This window comes from Somniosus microcephalus, chromosome 4, assembly GCF_052327205.1.
Source record: "Somniosus microcephalus isolate GS21.2 chromosome 4, FLI_Smic_1.0, whole genome shotgun sequence".
Taxonomy (NCBI): domain Eukaryota; kingdom Metazoa; phylum Chordata; class Chondrichthyes; order Squaliformes; family Somniosidae; genus Somniosus; species Somniosus microcephalus.
In genome coordinates this window covers 215979497-215992255 of record NC_140990.1, presented here as the reverse complement: position 1 = coordinate 215992255, position 12759 = coordinate 215979497, and the positions used below count along the sequence as shown (strand labels likewise).

Below are 12759 nucleotides of genomic sequence, written 5' to 3'. Positions count from 1 at the left end.
CAACAGTGGTGCCTCAATCAAATTATCAGATTCATCGAATATAATAAAATTCAATATACAGGTCACTCTCACCAGATGCTTTCCAGAGGAAGCCAATATTTGTGTGATTATAATCTCCTTTGGGAGCAACAAGTTTTAAAAAGTCAATTTAAAAATCAGTCCTAAAAAAGTGATCATTGGTGATGCGTACACAAGAAAATGATTCAAGTAAATTTATATTCAAAAGCAACAGTCAATTTCAAATAATTTCAACAGTTCTCAATGCATATGCCATGGATATTCGATAAACCAACTACAGCTTTAGTTGCACTAATAATATTAAACAAAAATCTGCTGTTTTGAGGAGCGTGCACTCCAAAGCAAAAAGGAGTTGCATTGCACATGCATTATTTGAATAATAATTGCTTTAAGAGCATTTTAACTAAGGGCTGCAATGAAGTTTCCAATCATGTTTGTGGCATTTTTCTCAGTGTATTAGCTTTGCATTTTTCATTCTGTACAATTAAATACTAAGGACTCTATTTTCAGTAGCTTAGCACCATCATTTAGGGTGTATTTTCTTTTTGCTTATTTCACACGTACGTCATTTTTGCTTTGATAGACAAAATCAGTGAGGGGACGGAAGTGCAAATGCAGCTCACGGTTATATTTTCAGAACCATATGCGAAGGGCATAAAACGCCAAATCAGTAGAATACAAGTCTGGCCGCTACAGTGAAACAGATAGTACTTTTGTCAAACTGCATCTAAATGCAGCATTTAGTTCTCGTCATTAATACACAGGAAAACATACATGCCCAGAAGCAGTGCAGAAAAGGGCCATGAGGCTGATCAGTTATGTCAAAGGACTGAGTTATGAGAAAGTGTTTGAAAAACTTGACTCTTACCAAAGGCACCAAATTAAAAAAGATCTTGTATTCAGGGTACTAAGTGAAGTAGAAAAGATTAATTCTGAGCACTATTTAAAGGTAAATCACAACTGCAGGACAAGGGGCTATTAGTACAAACTTAAGTTCAGGTCTTCTTCACGGAATGAGAAATCGATAGCCGGATTATTCTCCCAGTAGGCTGCTGGGAGCCAAAAACTAAAGTCATTCAAGAGGCACTTTAGATGCTGTGAATTGGCAGTGTGGGGGGCAACTGTTGGTTTCAATGGACAGATGAGCAAAATGAGATTAAGGACCTGTATCATCTGTAATTATCTTTGTGTGGAATTCAATCATCGTAAGAGCAAGGCATCATCCCTGTCTGTGCGGAGGTTGCTGATCTCAGCCAGGATGGCAGTAGGTGTACATTTAACTTAGTACCCTGGGCCAAGGAGGGGATAAAAAAAGCTAGTCAAGTTTTCCACTCCCAATGACTACCCAGCAACTCTGGTAGAAAGTGCACATGATCAAATAAAAACAGAATTGTGCTCAGTTTTTATGTTCACATCAACTAAATTGCTTTGCAGCAATCACTATTAAAGAACATGAACTTGTGAGGTACCAGACTGTACCTAGTGCCTAAATAACCATATCCCAGTCAGAATTTGTGTCTTCAGGAAAAATGGGACAAAAGGAGTGTGCCAGTCTTCTCAAAGATGGTACATTTCACAAAAATTGCATTTTAGGAGTTCCCTTGATGGGTCAGAGAATAAATATATATGATGTTGTACATAGACATACACATCAAAAAGGTTCCAGATTCAGTAATCAACATACTAAATGGAGCAGAAAAGATTAATCCGAGCATTATTTGGTTGGTCTGTGTTGACTCAGTGGCTATCAGCCAGAACAACAATGAGGTTACAACAATTGGCCTCAGCATTACTGAACTGGGAAGCTTTTAAAAAAAGAGAGCCACCATTCTTGCTCCTGAATGCTATCCAATGACTCTTGCTGAACGTGTGCACTTGTGGACATCAAGCAAGGACAGGACCAGGATTGGCTGCAGTGGTCACTCGCAATTCAACACCTTGCCAACGCTCATTACCTCGGCTCACACATGAAGAATGAGCAAGGTATCAGAGGGCCCCAAGTTCTCAAACTGTACACCAGGATGAATTGCCACCTTCAGAAGGGGAGGCATGAAGGGAGAAGAAAATGTGGAACACATTTTTTGTTGCTTCAAGAGTTGTATTACTTACCCAAATGTAGTAGTCTCATTCTTTTATTAAAGTTCCCTGCCAAATATCATAGGTTTGAACTTAGGCCAATAAACTTTGCAGATATTTTCTTTGGATACGTCATTTATAGTGAACGTTGGAGCTGTAATGTACCTTCAGTACTGGAATAAGCAGCTCCAGTTTTATAAATCTACCCCGTTTATTGTATTACAGGGAAGCTCCAAGAAATGGGAGGCATCAAATATCATAAAAGACTGAGAGTTAAGAGAGTAACTAAAGGCTTTTATTAACAAAAGAATGAAGGTCTGCCTCGAGTGGTCGACCGGTCCAGAAATACAAAGGGCTGGGGAGCAGTCACCTTTATACTAGGACTTGTGGGAGGAGTCAGCCGAGGCATGTCCAGGCATGTACACAGTGGAATACAAACAGTGGTTTACCACATTCACCCCTTGTTTAAAATTGAGTCCGGCGGGATGAAGTGTATTAAAAGTTAGTGTATTGGAGTCTCTCCGGAGGTCTTGTCTGCCGCTGTGATCGGCGTGGCGACGGCAGGGGTAGTGGAGCTTCCGGCGTCGAGTCCTGCGTGGGCTGTGGCACAGGCGTGTCGTCCTCGTAGATGTCGAGCGGGTCGCGGGGCCCAGGCCTGCCGTCTGCTGGGGCTGGATATCGGATCGTGGGGGGGGGGGGGGGGTGGTAGTGAGTAGTGGGTTACTGCGGCCCCCGAGGGTGCAAGGTCTCTTATGGAGACTGTGTCCTCCCGCCCGTCCGGGTATACAATGTAAGCATACTGGGGGTTGGCGTGGAGGAGGTCGACCCTCTCGACCAGGGGGTCCGTTTTATGGGTCCTCACGTGTCTTCTCAGTAGGACCGGCCCTGGGGACGTCAGCCATGGCGGTAGCGATGTCCCCGATGTGGACTTCCTTGGGAAGACAAACATTTTCTCATGAGGGGTGGCGTTAGTGGCAGTGCAGAGCAGTGACCGAATAGAGTGGAGCGCATCGGGGAGCACATCCTGCCAGCGGGAGGTTGGAAGGCCCCTAGACTTTAAGGCTAGCAGGGCGGCCTTCCAAACTGTCGCATTTTCTCTTTCCACCTGTCCGTTCCCCCGGGGGTTGTAACTGGTGGTCCTGCTTGTGGCAATACCCCTAGTTAGCAGGTACTGACGGAGTTCATCGCTCATAAACGATGAGCCCCGGTCGCTATGGATATAGTTGGGGAAACCGAACAGGGTGAAGAGGTCGTTCAGACATTTAATGACCGTGGCACTGGTCATGTCCGGGCAGGGGATGGCGAACGGGAAACGGGAGTACTCATCAATAATATTGAGGAAGTACACATTGCGGTCGGAGGAGGGGAGAGGCCTTTTAAAATCAACGCTCAGGCGCTCGAAGGGGCGAGTGGCTTTTATCAGGTGGGCCCTGTCTGGTCTATAAAAGTGTGGTTTGCACTCAGCGCAGACTTGGCAGTTCCTGGTCATGGTCCTGACCTCCTCAATAGAGTAAGGCAGGTTGCGGGCCTTGATGAAGTGGAAGAACCTGGTGACCCCCGGGTGGCAGAGGTCATTGTGGAGGGCCCGCAGTCTATCGATCTGCGCGCTGGCGCAGGTGCCACGCGATAGCGCATCCGGGGGTTCATCGAGCTTCCCGGGCCGGTACAAGATCTCGTAATTGTCGGTGGAAAGTTCGATTCTCCACCTCAAGATCTTGTCATTTTTGATTTTGCCCCTCTGCTTGTTGTTAAACATGAAAGCAACTGAATGTTGGTCAGTGAGCAGGGTAAATCGTTTTCCGGCCAGGTAGTGTTCCGGCCGGACACTGCTGTGGTAGTTGGGCCGTTGCTGGGGTGTGGCTGGGGTGGCACGGCGCTATGAGGCGGTCCTACCGTGTCCCAGGCTGTCATTCCCCGCGGCGTCCACGGTGCAGAGGAGTAGGCATCCATGCCCCGGTAGGCTGCATCCAATGATAGTGCGAGTTCAGAGGCCTTATTGAGGTCGAGGTCACTCTGCTCCAACAGTCGCTGTCGGGTGTAATTGGATCTGTGGCCCGCTACAAAAGCGTCCCGGATAAGTTCCTCTGTGTACACGGCGGCCTTTACATCCTTACAACCACAGGCCCGGCCAAGCACAGACAGTGCCTGAAGGTATTCCACGGTCGATTCCCCAGGTTGTTGTTTACGACTCCCCAGAAGGTGCCTGGCGTACACTTCGTTCACTGGGCGCGTGTACTGGTCCTTGAGGAGCTTGATAGCGTCCGCGTACGAGGTCGCGTCTTGGATGACCGAGTACACTCGGTGGTTCACTTTGGAGGTCAGGACATCCAGTTTGTCCTCGTCCGATTTGATTGCTGCGGAGGCAGTCAGGAATTTTTCGAAACACTTAAGCCAGTGAGTAAACTTGGTGGATGAGTCCGCCTCCCGATGATCTAAGTCCAGGCATGCTGGTGTGAGGATCTTCTCCATTATAAAAATTTTGTTAATAAAATTGATGCGCTATCAATTACTCATAAAAGACTGAGAGTTAAGAGAGTAACTAAAGGCTTTTATTAACAAAAGAATGAAGGTCTGCCTCGAGTGGTCGACCGATCCAGAAATACAAAGGGCTGGGGAGCAGTCACCTTTATACTAGGACTTGTGGGAGGAGTCAGCCGAGGCATGTCCAGGCATGTACACAGTGGAATACAAACGGTTTACCACACTTAGCCAAATGTAGTAGTCTCATTCTTTTATTAAAGTTCCCTGCCAAATATCATAGGTTTGAACTTAGGCCAATAAACTTTGCAGATATTTTCTTTGGATACGTCATTTATAGTGAACGTTGGAGCTGTAATGTACCTTCAGTACTGGAATAAGCAGCTCCAGTTTTATAAATCTACCCCGTTTATTGTATTACAGGGAAGCTCCAAGAAATGGGAGGCATCAAATAGAAGCAGACCCTCACTGCCCCAGGCAGAATTTTTTTTTTTTTAAATGAATCCATACTTCCCAAATTATGTCATGCCATTATGAAACAAATGATGCATCGGACACGAGAGAGGAAATGGTATTTCCAATATTTCCTGCAGCGCAAGTGCATTTCCTCATGATTCTGCTGAGCTTGTGCTGGAGACGCATGCAAGTTAATTCTGACCATGTAGGCAAAGGCATTCCTGTACTTAGTACTCAAAAATAAAAGTTTCTTCTTGTTTGGCATTCAGAAGTATGAAATAGAGCCCAAAGTAAATAACCTGTAGCTACCATAATTATCTTCTCTGTAAATATTTAACCTACCAAAAGTTGGACAAAAGCACAGTGATATAAAAAAAGGAATGAGTAGAGTTTATACTGGGTGATCGTCAATTTATATGTGTACCAAGAATAGCAACCAAAGTTCTATAATTTAAAATATTTAATTTGATAATCAAGTCATCCCTCAAATCTCCTTCCAAAATGTTCTCCAAAGAGCACTCAAAAGTGTTAGATTGTAAAACTTACATCACTCCGTGAAGCAATGGCACGATGCAGTGGGGTTAACCACATGTTATCCTTAGCATTAACACGAGCTCCTGTAGAATAAAAATGGCAAATATAATCCAGTAATTTTACCTGGTGTATTGACAATAATTGCAAGTCCTGCTAAGGTTTTCCATGGGTACATTGGGTTAAGGATTCCACCATTTCTTCCTCTTTAAAACTACAAATGTTAGACTCTTTTTAAAGTTACTAGATTAGAGCAAGTGGCATCAACAAAAGACTCGTGAATATACAATTCAAACTGGCACATAAATGAATTACAAATTACTGTCTCTAAACCAGTTCATCAGCATTGCGGATCTTGTTGAATCTGCTGTGACTACACTAGCTCTTCGAAGCATTTCAATGCGCTCCTGGTCAGCTTTCCACCTACCACCCTCCATAAACTTGAGCTCATCCGAAACTCTACTGCCCATTTCTAACTTGCAGCAAGTCCCGCTCACTCATCACTCCTGTGCTTGATGATCTACATGGTGTTGCTGGAAGGCAACACCTTGATTTTAAAATTCTCAGACTTATTTTCAAATCCCTCCGTGGCCTCACCCCTCCCTGTCTCTGGCTTCTCCAGCCCTGCACTTTTCCAATTCTGGCCTCTTGCACATCCCCGATTTCCTTCATTTCACCAATACCAGCCGTGCCTTCTGCTGCCTAGGCCCCAAGCTCTGGAATTCCCTCCCTGAAACTCTCCACCTCTCTACCTCGCTCTCCTCCTTTAAATCACTCCTTAAAAACGACCTCTTTGACAAAGCTTTTAATCACCTGTCCTAACATCTCTTTGTGGTTCGGTGTCAAATTTTGTCTGATAACACTCCTGTGAAATGCCTTTGGACATTTTACGATGTTAAAGGCACTATGTAAATGCAAGAACATAAGAACATAAGATGTAGGAGCAGGAGTAGGTCATTTGGCCCCTTGAGCCTGCTCCGCCATTCAATAAGATCATGGCTGATCTGATCTTGGCTTTAACTCCACTTCCCTGCCTGCTCCCTATAACTCCTGACTTCCTTACTATTCAAAAATCTGTCCATCTCCACCTTAAATATATTCAATGACCCAGCCTCCACAGCTCTCTGGGGAAGAGAATTCCAAAGATTCACGACCCTCAGAGAAGATATTCCTCCTCATTTCCAATTTAAATGGGTGCCCCCTTATTCTGAATTTATGCACCCTAGTTCTAGATACCCCCACGAGGGGAAACACCCTCTCTGCATCTACCCTGTCAAGTCCCTTCAGAATCTTATATGTTTCAATAAGATCCCCTCTCATTCTTCTAAACTCCAATGAGTATAGGCCCAACCTGCTCAAACTTTCTTAATAAGACAACCCCGTCATCTCCGGAATCAACCCAGTGTACCTCCTCTGAATTGCCTCCAATGCAAGTATATCCTTCCTTAAATAAGGAGACCAAAACTGCACGCAGTACTCCAGGTGTGGTCTCACCAATGCCCTGTACAGTTTTAACAGGACTTCCCTACTTTTATACTCCATTCCCTTTGCAATAAAAGGCCAACACTCCATTTACCTTCCTAATCACTTGCTGTACCTGCATGCTAACTTTTTGTGATTCATGTACAAGGACCCCCAGATCCCTCTGTACCTCAGCATTTTGTAATCTCTCCCCATTTAAATAATAATTTGCTTTTTTATTTTTCCTATCAAAGTGGATAACCTCGCATTTTCCCACATTAAACTCCATCTGCCAGATTTTTGCCCACTCACTTAGCCTATCTGTATACCTTTGGAGATTCTTTGCGCCCTCCACACAATTTGCTTTCCCACCTATCTTTGTATCATCAGCAAATTTGGCTACATTACATTTGGTCCCTTCATCCAAGTCATTAATATAGATTGTAAATAGTTGATGCCCCAGCACTGATCCCTGCAGCACCCTACTAGTTACAATTTGCAAACCTGAAAATGACCCATTTATCCCGACTCTGTTTTCTGTTAGTTAGCCAATCCTCTATCCATCCATGCTAATATATTACCCCCAACCCCGTGAGCTCTTATCTTGTGCAGTAACCTTTTATGTGGCACCTTATAGAATGCCTTCTGGAAATTCAAATACACAACATCTACTGGTTCCCCTTTATCTACCCTGCTCGTTACATCCTCAAAGAACTCCAGCAAATTTGTCAAACATGATTTCCCTTTCATAAAACCATGCCAACTCTGCTTGACTATATTATGAATTTCTAAATGTCCTGCTACCACTTCCTTAATGATGGACTCCAGCATTTTCCCAATGACAGATGTTAGGCTAACTGGTCAATAGTTGCCTGCTTTCTGTCTCCCTCCTTTCTTAAATAGGGGCGTTACATTTGCGAGTTTCCAGTCGGCTGGGACCTCTCCAGAATCCCAGGAATTTTGGTAGATTACAACCAATGTATCCACTATCTCTGCAGCCACCTCTTAAGATTCTAGGATGCTGGCCATCGGGTCCAAGGGACTTGTGCACCTTTAGTCCCATTAGTTTGCCTAGTACTTTCTCTCCAGTAATCGTGATTGTTTTAAGTTCTCCCCCCACCCCAATAGCCCCTTGATTATCCATTATTGGGATGCTTTTACTGCCTTCTACCGTGAAAATATTTGTTTAAAGTCGCCGCCATTTCCCCGTTTCCCATTATTAATTCCCCAGACTCATTCTCTAGGGAACAAACATTTACTTTAGCTACTCTCTTCCTTTTTATATACCTATAATAGAAGCTCTTACTGTTTGTTTTTATATTTCTTGCTAGCTTACTCTCGTAAGCTATCTTCTCATTTTTTTTAGTCATCCTTTGCTGGTTTTTAAAAATTTCCCAATCCTCTGGCCTTCCACTATTCTTAGCAACATTGTATGCTTTTGTTTTCAATTTGATACCATCCTTTACTTCCTTAGTTAGCCACGGATGGTTCATCCTTCTCTTAAGAGTCTTTCTTTCTCACTGGAATATATCTTTGCTGAGAGTTATGAAATATCTCCTTAAATGTTTGCCAATGCTTTTCTACAGTCTTAACCTGTAATATATTTTCCCGGTCCACTTTAACCAAGTCTCCCTTCATACCTTTGTAAATACCTTTGTTTAAGTTCAGGACACTAGTTTGAGACCTAGCTTTCTCACCCTCAAACTGAAATTGAATTTCTACCATGCTATGATCACTCTTCCCAAGAGGATCCTTCACTTTGAGATCATTAATTAATCCAGCCTCATTACACATTACCAGATCTAAAATAGTCTTCTCCCTGGTTGGTTCCATAATGTATTGTTCCAAGAAACCATCCCATATACACGCTAAGAACTCTTCCTCAAGTCTACCTTTGCCAATTTGTTTTGTCCAATCAATATGAAGATTCAAATCTCCCATGATTATAGCCGTACCTTTCTTACAAGCATCTATTATTTCTTGATTTATATTCTGTCCTAGTGCGGCTACTGTTTAGGGGCCTGTAGACCACTCCCACTAGTGAATTCTTACCCTTATTATTTCTTATCTCCACCCAAACTGATTCTACGTCTTGATCTTCTAAGCCAATATCATTTCTCCCATGGATTGGAGGGTAGCAAATGTAACCCCACTATTTAAAAAAGGTGGTAGAGAGAAAATGGGGAATTACAGACCGGTAAGCCTGACATCGGTAGTGGGGAAAATGCTAGAGTCCATTATAAAAGATGTAATAGCAGAGCACTTGGAAAACAGTGACAGGATCGGACAAAGTCAACATGGATTTACAAAAGGTAAATCGTGCTTGACTAATCTACTGGAATTTTTTGAGGATGTAACTGGTAGACTAGATAAAGGAGAACCAATGGATGTGGTGTATTTGGACTTTCAGAAGGCTTTTGATAAGGTCCCGCATAAGAGATTAGCATGCAAAGTTAAAGCACATGGGATTGGGGGTAAGGTACTAACTAACTTGGATAGAGAACTGGTTGGCAGACAGGAAGCAAAGAGTTGGAATAAACAGGTCACTTTCCCCCCGAGTGGCAGGCAGTGACTAATGGGGTATCGTAGGGATCGGTGCTAGGACCCCAGCTATTCACAATATATATATATAAATAAATGATCTAGACGAGGGAACTAGATGTAATATCTCCAAGTTTGCAGACGACACAAAGCTGGGTGTGTGTGTGTGCTGTGAGGAGGATGCAGAGAAACTCCAGTATGATTTGGACAGGTTAGGTGATTGTACTGCACCTGCCATGCATATGCCCAATGTGGATAAATGCGAGGTTATCCACTTTGGTGGCAAAAACAGGAAGGCAGATTATCTGAACGGCAATAGATTGGGAGAAGGGGAAGTGCAACGAGGCCTGCGTGTCCTTGTGCACCAGTCGCTGAAGGTAAGCATGCAGGTGCAGCAGGCGGTTAAGAAAGCAAATGGTATGTTGGCCTTCATAGCGAGAGGATTCGAGTACAGGAGCAAGGATGTCTTGCTGCAGTTGTACAGGGCCTTGGTGAGACCACATCTTGAGTATTGTGTGCAGTTTTGGTTGCCTTATCTGAGGAAGGATGTTCTTGCCATGGAGGGAGTGCAGCGAAGATTCACCAGACTCATACCTGGCATGGCAGGAATGACGTACGAGGAGAGATTGGGCTTATATTCGCTGGAGTTTAGAAGAATGAGAGGGGATCACATTGAAACTTATAAAATTCTAACAGGACTAGGCAGACTAGATGCAGGAAGGATGTTCCTGATGGCGGGGGAGTCCAGAACCAGGGGTCACAGTCTAAGGATAAGGGATAAGCCATTTAGGACAGAGATGAAGAGGAATTTCTTCACCCAGAGAGTGGTGAACCTGTGGAATTCTCTACCACAGAAGGCAGTTGAGGCTAATTCATTAAATATATTCAAGAAGGAATTACAGGAAACTTTCTGGTATCCGGCACTGATGGGACCGAGCTGGTGCCGTACCATCAAAACTGCCATAGAAACCAGCGGTAATGTTACAACATACGGAGCTTTTGAGCTCCGTGTGAATCAACAAACCCTGTCGCTTAGCAACAGCTTCAAAACAGTCGGCCGCAGCTTAAAAACGTCTCTGTAGCTAAGCAACAGCTTCAGCTAGACCTTGCAGAGCCTGACTGGAAAAAAAAAGCAATGAGAAGTAAAAAAACTTATCGGAAACGGCTCCTGAATTTTGCCGGTAGATAGAGCTTCTGGTTAAACGAAAGTTTCCTGTAGATATATTTCTTAAGGCTAAAGGGATATGTAGAGAAAGCAGGGACAGGGTACTGAATTTGGATGATCAGCCATGATCTCATTAAATGGCGGAGCAGGCTCGAGGGGCCGAATGGCCTACTCCAATCTTCTATGTTTCTAATTACTGCACTGATCCCATCCCTCATTAACAGAGCTGCACCACCTCCTTTTCCTTTCTGCCTATCCTTACAAAATGGCAAATACCCCTGAATATTCAGTTCCCAGCCTTGGTCACCTTGCAACCACGTCTCTGTAATGGCTATCAGATCATACCCATTTATTTCTATTTGTGCTGTCAACTCATCTATCTTGTTATGAATGCTGCGTGCGTTCAGAGAGAGAGCTTTTAATCTCGTCTTTTTACCATTTTTCCCTACTCTGACTCCTCTTTCTGATGCACTCTTGTTTATACGCTCTGTCCCTTCCCGTCAACACTCTGGTCATCATTACCCCTATCGCTACCCTGCACTTTTGCCTTCTCATTTTTCTTTGACTTTTTTCATTTCCGCTTAGCGTATCGCTCTCCCCCACTATTTGGTTTAAAGCCCTATCTACAGCCCTAGTTATTCAATTCGCCAGGACACTGGTCCCAGCCTGGTTCAAATGAAGCCCACCCCGATGGAACAGCTCCCTCTTATCCCAATGCTGGTGCCAGTGCCCCAGGAATTAAAACCCATTTCTCCCACACCAATCTTTGAGTCACTTGTTCATCTCTCTCATCTTATTTACCCTATGCCAATTTGCACATGGTTCAGGTAGTAATCCAGAGATTACCTTTGTGGTTCTACTTTTTAATTTAGCCCCTAGCTGCTGATACTCCATCAGCAGAACCTCTTTCTTTGTCCTACCTATGTCGCTGGTACCTACATGGACCACAACAACTGGATCTTTCCCCTCCCGCTCCAAGTTCCTCTCCAGCCCAGAGGAGATGTCCTTTACCCTGGCACCGGGTAGGCAACACAGCCTTCCGGACTCACGCTCTTGGCTGCAGAGAACAGTGTCTATCCCCCGAACTATACTGTCCCCTGCCACATTTCTTTTTGCTTCCCCCACTTGAATGGCTCCCTGTACCACGGTGCTGTGGTCAGTTTGCTCATCCTCACTGCAGTCCCTGCTCTCGCCCACACAGAGAGTAAGAACCTCGTAACTGTTGGACAAGAGCAAGGGCTGAGGCTCCTCCACCACTACCACGTGGGTCCCCATACCTGCCTCGCTTGTAGTCACACCCACCTGTCCCAGACCATGGACCAAATTTGAATTAATTAATCTCAGGGGTGTGACTGACTCCTGGAACACAGCGTCCAGGTAACTCTCCCCCCTCCCTGATGTGTCGCGGTGTTTGAAGCTCGGACTCCAGCTCATCAACACGGAGCCAAAGTTCCTCGAGCAACCAACGCTTACTGCAAATGTGGTTGCCGTGGACCTCAATGGTGTCCACCAGCTCCCACACGTTGTGGCAACAACACATCGCCTACCCTGCCATCTCTAATGTATTTATTTAATTAATTAAGTTTAAGTTTTGAACGTTTAGTTTTTAACCCCGGCTCTTAATTTAAACCAATGCAAGTTGTTGTTGGGACTTCAGAGGGATTTATTTGAATGGATGTGAATACCAGTAATTCCCAAACTGCCAAGAAGGTGAAGGCTACTGTACAGGAACACAGGGATGGATGGCTAGGCTTCCCTGACCGAACTTTAATTTTTAATGAGCACAATTTTTGATTCCACACAATGCTGTATGCATTGCCACTGTCCAAAAAACTAAAATGAAAACTTCATGCCAATCTCGCTACTTGCTCTTTAGAATTAACTAGCACAAATATAGCAATGCTACCTGGTGAAATTACCTGACAAGATGAGCAGCTCAATAATTTCAGCATCACCCAGAAAGGCGGCCGCATGCAGTGGTGTCCGCTTCTCAGAATCCTTTTGAAAAAATTACAATTGAGCATATTAAAGCC

The 12759-nt window shown here is 44.3% G+C and overlaps 1 protein-coding gene across 10 annotated transcripts in view; it reads right to left on the bottom strand.

Moving 5' to 3' along the window:
* Nucleotides 1–12759, bottom strand: part of LOC147120214 (serine/threonine-protein phosphatase 6 regulatory ankyrin repeat subunit C-like) — a 247481-nt gene that overhangs the window by 128000 nt on the left and 106722 nt on the right. For all 10 annotated transcript variants that reach the window (XM_085985811.1, XM_085985812.1, XM_085985813.1 and 7 more), the window contains exons 4-5: nt 12646–12724; nt 5575–5645 (exon numbers count right to left, since the gene is read on the bottom strand). In XM_085985811.1, the coding sequence (XP_085841937.1) occupies nt 5575–5645; nt 12646–12724 (150 nt within the window). The remainder of the gene's footprint in view (nt 1–5574; nt 5646–12645; nt 12725–12759) is intronic.